Below are 7356 nucleotides of genomic sequence, written 5' to 3' on the forward strand. Positions count from 1 at the left end.
TTTCTCCAGCGCTAGGCTTCGCAGGGTGGCTTTGTTCTCCGTTTGCTTTATCCCATGTATTCCTGAGAAGGCCATGAGGGGAATAAAGAGCTCAGTTTTTATAGCTGTTTTCCTAAAAAAGAGTATCTTGCCCAGTTCTCATGCAAGGAAGGGATTAAACTTGTTACCCGCGTGAAACCGGATGGCTTACGCTAGCTTTGCCCAAGCCCCGCCCCTCGGCCAAACTTTCCAAAGAGGGAGGTCCTTCTGAAGAAACGAAAGTGAAATTGAACCGGAGCCATTTCACAACCCTGATCCCCGCCTGCCTGGGCTTGTCCTAATTCCAGAGGCGCCTCTTGTGACTTGCAGGCCGACGACCCGCGTTGGTAAGGGTCCCCCTCGGGGAGGGTCACGGCGAGCGGACACCTGGACATGCCTCGGGCGCGCCATGGACCCGAGGCAGGTAAGCCGCTGGGGTCAGAGCCCAGAGCGGGCCACCTGCAACTTGCTCACCCTGGCTCATCGTATACCTCCCTACGCTCCTGTTTTCATGCATGACATATGCGCGTTGTGTGTGTGTGAGAGAGAGTGAGAGAGAGAGTGTGTGTGTGTATGTGTTTTCTTGCCAAACAAAATTTATGTTCTAGGAATTTAGGAATTTGTATCTTGCTAATTAATTGTGTCGAGCGAGGCGTGGAAGAGGGTTTGTTGGGGAAATTGCACTCCCCTCCCCCCTTCTGAGGAACAAGGCCTGAGCCCAGGTCAAGACAGTTCCCCTCTGCTTTTCTGCTAGGACCCCACGGCTGCCCACGCCTCCTTTAGCCCCACTTGGACAACATGCTTTACTTTTAGCGTCTCTGCTCCTTCTTAACCTGTAGGAGAAAGTTTATAGTGGCTTTATTCATTATCTCCAAAAACTGGTATATCAATATAATGGAAAACTGCTCGGCAAAAAAGGGCAGGAACTATTGCTATATGCATCAACATGGACAAATTTCAGATTCATGATGCTAAGCAAAAGAAGCTGGACTCAAAAGACTGCATACTGTATGAATCCATTTAGATGACATTCTGGAAAAAGCAAAGCTAGAGAGACAGAAGACAGATCAGTGGTTGACAGGGGCTGTGTGTGGGGAAAGGAATTGATTGCAAAGTGCATGAGAAAACGTTTTTGGGAAATGGGAATGTTCTACATCTTGATCTGAGTGGTAGTTATAAGGCAGTGTGTGCTTTGACTCTATATGGTCAAAACTCATAGAATTATACACTAAACAGAATATATTTTACTATATGTAAATATACCTCGATTTTAAATATATATAAAGTATATGTACACAAGTACATATATATGTGTGTGGTATGTATACATACATATGTGTGTGCATGTGTATATATAATTTTCCTTTCTTTAAAAGGATTAGGGACACCTGACTTACAGGAAAAGCATTTCTTTATGCAAACCAATATATTACCCTTTGGAGCCCATGTGGTAGAGGTGGGGCGCTTGTCTCTTAATCCTAAATATATGAGAATAGATTAAAGTGAAATTTTGCAGAGCAGTGAATGTTACGTGGCTTGTTACATAGCTTGTATAGTACGTAGGCATGAAGTTGGGTGAGTGGAGATGTTGAGGGATTTAGGAATGATCACCATGGAGGTTGGTTTCTCACTTTCTTGGCTCTCACCTGCCATTCAGTGGCTCTCCTCCAAATGGCTGTTCTCAAGTGGTGGTTTGGCTTGGTTTCGCTTTTAGGAGATTTTAGGGTGTATAAAGAAAAAAATTAATAATCTCCCTCTAATTTTTCCCTAAAATAACTATTGTTAACAAATTCGTGTATCCTTTTGAGTCCTGTGAACCAGGCACCCACTGTCTGTAGTCACATATACCTCAGCCCCAAGTGGGGGTAGGGGGATTGTGTGCAGCAAGAGGAGAAGAAAAGAGATGGAATACGTGTCTAGCAATGTCTTGTTCGTGCAGACATTGGTTCACGATCAGCTTTGTTCCAGGTGCTGCCTTAGGTGCTAGGGATGCAAAGATAGCTGAAGTGTAGTCCTTGTCCCCCAGGGGCTTACTGTCAAGTTGACTGCAGCCCCCCATCAATACTGCATGGGGAATATTAATAGTGGAGAGCTGAGAATAATTTCTAGGGTACCTAATATTGTTAATCACCTTTCAGACACACTACAATCTATATGTGCCATTAAAAAAAATCAGTAGCTATGATAAAAGGTAAAGTAAGTGGTGTAACAGGTGCTGGATGGGAGTTCAAGGAGAGGAAACTCTCATGGGGGCGGCGGAGGGTGGGGGGGAGTCGGAAGTCTCCTGAAGAAGGTGGCAGTTAGAGAGATCTGTAGTGAGTTGTCATAGGTGGCAGTAAGGGGAAAAGCAGGCACATTGCACTGGAGTGTAGAGGGATGGAAAGATGAGAGGCACTTGTGGTAGCCCATGTGAGAGGTAATGAGGGTCTAGAACTGGAAAAAGACATGTTTAAGAGAAAAGATAGAGGTGGTAGACAAGATAGGACTTGGCACCCACCTGATGAGGTGTGAGAGATGAGGGAGGGAGGGAGGAAGGCAGGCAGGCAGGCAGAAAAGATGATCAGGTTTCCAGCCTTAATAACTCAGGAGAATGCTGCCATTAACAGTAATAACAGTGAGAGAAGGGGCTGGATTGAGGGAAAAGATTAATTTAGTTCAGAATGTGTGGCGTTTGGGTAATGGCAGGATATCTAAGGGGACAGACAGATCGTCTAGGCATTTGAAAATTCAGGCTTAAGCTTCAGCACAGGTGGTAGCCAAGCCATTGGAGGAGAATTTTTAAAGAAGAGAGCTCAATCCACATTGAGTCAGCACATGTTTGTTGTACTGAATTGACCACCAAACGTGTGAAAACCTAACAGAAGTTCAAGAGCAGGAATTTAGCGTGGTGAGGTGGTATCCTCCTCCAGCACCATTTGGAACCTTTGGAACAGAAAAAGGGGACAGCAGGCCTTGGGTGGTGAAGGGAACTGACCATGAGATCCAGGCTGAATGAGGAGGTGTGTGAAGCCAGAATGGAGACAAACCAGGAGTGGCTGACCTGCAGCTACAGGGGTGGAGGTAGAAACACAGAGAAGTTGTTGGCTGAGAAGAGCAAGAGTCTGCAAACGGCGGCCTGCGGGCCAAGTGCAGCCTTCCCCTTGGTTTTGTAAAAGGAAGTTTTACATTTTGCCTGTAGCTGCTTTTGTGCTACAGTTGAATGCCCCTCCGGCCCTTTACAGAAAAAGTTCACTGACCCTGGAAAAGTTTCAGGGTTTGAGGTTTGATAGTGGCCCGGCTCAAGTGACAGTGAGATTGAATGAGGAGCCGCACAAGCCACTTGTGTGGCTGAAAGGTGGAGGTGGCCATCATTGGAGCCGCACTAAGGAGATGTGCAGTGAGCGTGCTGTGAGCTTGACCAGCAAGAGCGCTAAAATCCCCTCATTGTGACGGGGCGCAGGGGTTGAGGAGTAGAAGGCTGAAGTTATTGAAGAAAGGGACGCAGCTGCCTGCAGGTCCCTGTAACCTTCAGGAGAATCAGACAAGGGGAATGTGAGCAAGAGGAATCATTGTTCCTAGATATGCAAGCCCTGGGGACGGGCAGCAGGGTATTTACTGACACCCCCAGGGCCCCTTTTGTCCTTAGAAAAAAGACACATGGTTCTCGTCCTTCAGTGTGGTGCCCAGGCTTGGAAGGGACACTGGGCACTTCTACCCAAACCACCAGGCTCCCCTGGCTGTGCAGAGTTGGCAGCGTCTATTCCTGGATACCTCGGCCCTAGCCTCCCACACCCCTTTAGCTACTTCCCAATAGCCGCTTCCACAGCGTGTCTTTAGAACCCGGTTCTGTAGGTCACAAGCTACGCCATCTTCTCTCAGACCGCCGCCCGTTTACCAGAACGGCGAGCACCGTGACTCTACACGTCTTGCTTCCTGCTCTTCCATCTCTTCCCGCTGTCAGGTCCACAGGTAGTACTTATGAGGTGGGCGGGCCACCCTAGCTAGGTCACAAGCCCACGTCTCACTTGCCTTCTCAGCTTATTAGGAATCAGGTGCAGCCCTCACACCCACCCCAGGCAGCGGGGAGGGACAGGCTCGCCGCTGCAGTCCCAATTCACTTTCTTTTCCATCTTCTTGTTCTGCAGGGGTGTTCCCTCAACAGATACCAAACCCATCCCGTTCAAGGCTATGAGCACAGCAAGCTCAGACACCAGCAGCCGGGGCTGGGATCTTATCCTAATAGTTTCCAGCTCCAGCAAATAGAGTTTCTCAAGGGGCAACTCCCAGAAGCACCCCTAATTGGAAAGCAGGCACCATCACTGCCACTGTTCCTTCCTGGACTCGGGCCAAGGTTTCCAGGACCACCTGCCAGAGGCGGGTACCTTCAGATCCCGGGTGTCCCCAGGGGCGTGCCTCTCAGAAGTCAGGTGCTCCCAGGAGGGTTCCAGCATCCTACCCCACGTGGCTGGGTTCAGCCATGGAGAGGTGTTGATAGGCTCTCCTCACGTTTCCAGGAACTGACTATCAGCCAGAATCAGGAGCAAAGGATCTTAGAGCTCTTGAAGGAGCTTGGGGAAGGGAAGGCCACCACAGCGCTTGATCTGGCCAGGAAACTCCAAGCCCAAAAGAAGGAAATCAATCAAGTTTTATACTCTCTGGCAAAGAAGGGTAAGCTGCATCGGGAGGCAGGAACGCCCCCTTTGTGGAGACTTTCAGTTCCGGTTCAGGCTCGGAACCAGCCCAGCCAAGTAGCGAGAGCAGACAGTCATAGCCAGGGAGCTCCAAGCTCAGACTTCAGTTTGGAAACTGAAGACAGAAGCCTCACATCTGGCTTGGAAGATCCTCCTGAGCCTCTCGACATGGCTGAGATCAAGGAAAAGATCTGCGATTACCTGTTTAATGTGTGCAACTCCTCTGCCCTGAATTTGGCTAAAAACATTGGCTTCACCAGGGCCCGAGATGTGACTGCCGTGCTGATTGACTTGGAAAGGCAGGGGGACGTCTACAGGCAAGGGACGACCCCTCCCATATGGCATTTGACCGATAAGAAGCGGGAGAGGATACAGATCAAGAGAAACACGAACAACGTTCCAGAAACCACTCAAGCTGCTATCCAGGAGACCAGAAAAATCGCAGAGCTCCCCACCTGCAACTTACCTGCGTCAGATGCCTCAAACAGCATGGACACCACAGAAAAAGTGGAGAATGGGCAGGAACCCATCATAAAGTTAGAAACTAGGCAAGAGGTCACATCAGAACCAATAAAACTGAAACCACCTGTTCATGACAATGGCCCCTCCAAAACAGGGTATGTTGACTTTGAAAATGGCCAGTGGGCCACAGATGACATCCCAGATGACTTGAATAGTATCCACGCGGCACCAGGTGAGTTTCGAGCCATCATGGAGATGCCCTCCTTCTACAGTCATGGCTTACCACGGTGTTCACCCTACAAGAAACTGACAGAGTGCCAGCTGAAGAACCCCATCAGCGGCCTGTTAGAATATGCTCAGTTCGCTAGTCAGACCTGTGAGTTCAACCTGATAGAGCAGAGTGGACCACCCCATGAACCTCGGTAAGAGACCACCCAGGATTTGTGCCTAAGGTTGGGGTCAGGCACTCTTGCTCCTGAAGGAGTCTCTGCTGACTCGTGAGCAGTGCCAGTTGGTGGCCCCTGTCTTTTCCCTCTTTTTTCCTGCCTGTGGGCTGAATCACCCTTGTCTGGCCCTTCCTCCACATCTTGAGCAGGGAATGTAGACCTCGGCCCAGCCAAAATCTTGGCTGAGCAAGGGGGAGGTTGGCAGCCTTGGCTAAAATGAAGCTTCTTTGGAGATGATTAGCTGCCATGCATCAAGGTTATGCCTGCCTCCTAAGGCCAGAGGTAATGAAGACTTGACGCCCTTCCCGCTCCCTTCCATGTGCCGTCCTCCCTCCCCCCGAGCTGAGTCCCCCAGGGGGTGCAGGAACAGGTGGGTAGTGGCAGTCTGCACACAGAGAGTAAGGGTGGGTTGTGCTGCTAAGTAGCAGCGGGTCCAAACCGCACATCCCCACCCCCTCCTGCTCAGCTCCCGTAGGGAGAGGATGCTGTAGAGTGCACGGCTGCCTGCCTGTTGAAGGTGGTGGTTCTAATTTTACACACCGCCTCTGCACAGATGGGTGGGCTAGCACTTGCTACTGCTCCTAAGCTGTGAAATCAGAAATTACCTCACTCAGACAGCTGGCCCAGCCCTGCACCATAGGCTCTTCCAAGCCAGCGGACAGATTGAGGAAGACAGGTGGGCCCAGGAGCTGCTGCAGGGCCTAGCGGAGAGCTGAAACCACTGCAGCTGAGTGACTGCTCGCCAGGGAGGCCAGCAGAGAATCCCACTAACCTTTACATTAACCGTAGCCTGGTGTCTGAGGGTAAAGGATTCCCGGCGGTGACCCTTCCTCCTTATTCTGTCTTCATGACACTGAGATGGCATTGCAGGAGAGCTGTTAAGAAGAGGGGGTGCGTCTGTCCAGAAGCTGACAGGGCCAGGACTGGTGTGCTTCTGTCTGGGGTAGAGACTGGATGGCTGTCATTCTCTTTCTTCTCCCACCATCCCCCTTCCCAGAGTTGGGGAACAGCAGTGGGTTTTGTGGTTAACTTTTCTTTGGACTCCAGCTATAAGAAACATTGATGCCATGCTCAAATATTTCAGAAGACCCAGGAAATAAGAAATTTGACCTACTTTTCTAAATGAAATCCCAGATTGAGCAAAGAGCTGAACAAATATGAAAGCTTGAACAGAGGCTGTCTGAGCTAAGTCCAGGGGCCTAGAACAAATGCTTTTTGGTTCTCTGCATAACAAGGGGAAATTCCTTTCATCTCAGGCATCAGACAAATAGAGCTGTAGGGTGACTCAAAAGAAACCATGAGAGTGGTGTATCTCTGAGGGTAGGTTGGGGATGAAAACAGGCCCCCAAAAGGGGCAGGTATCTGATCCCTGTAGCTGTCTGGGGAGTGTGAGACTGCACTGTAAGAAGCCTTCGCTTTCCTTAGGAGCTGCCCTTGAGGTGGCCAAGTCTACCACCATTGCTTTAGGGTAAAGGCTCTTTGGTTGCTAACAAGACTGTAGTGGTGATTTTATAGCTCATCATTTTTTGTACAGACTTGATCTTAATTCATTGCTAAAAGATAGTGGGTTTCCCTTGAGCTAGTTTCCTATCACCTGTGGCTATGTTTGCTCTAATGAGCTTGGAGAGAGAGTCACTGGCTGCTTTGTTTCCAAAAAAATAGGAACAGGCTGAGCCTCCAAAGGGACAGGAGTCCCTTGGCCTATCCTCCATCTCCTTCACAAGTCAACAAGCCCCTTAGTGTAGCAGGAAATTCCAGGG

The 7356-nt window shown here is 49.6% G+C and overlaps 1 protein-coding gene across 1 annotated transcript in view; it reads left to right on the forward strand.

Annotated features, from left to right (window-relative positions):
• The first annotated feature begins 338 nt into the window (after positions 1–338).
• ADAR (adenosine deaminase RNA specific) overlaps positions 339–7356 on the forward strand; it is a 21309-nt gene continuing 14291 nt past the window's right edge. Inside the window, 2 exon segments of the mRNA XM_082660120.1 lie at positions 339–442; positions 4143–5572. Coding sequence (XP_082516246.1) covers positions 428–442; positions 4143–5572 — 1445 coding nt within the window. The 5' untranslated portion in view covers positions 339–427.

The sequence above is a fragment of the Grampus griseus genome, assembly GCF_964374135.1.
Source record: "Grampus griseus genome assembly, chromosome: 1".
Classification (NCBI taxonomy): domain Eukaryota; kingdom Metazoa; phylum Chordata; class Mammalia; order Artiodactyla; family Delphinidae; genus Grampus; species Grampus griseus.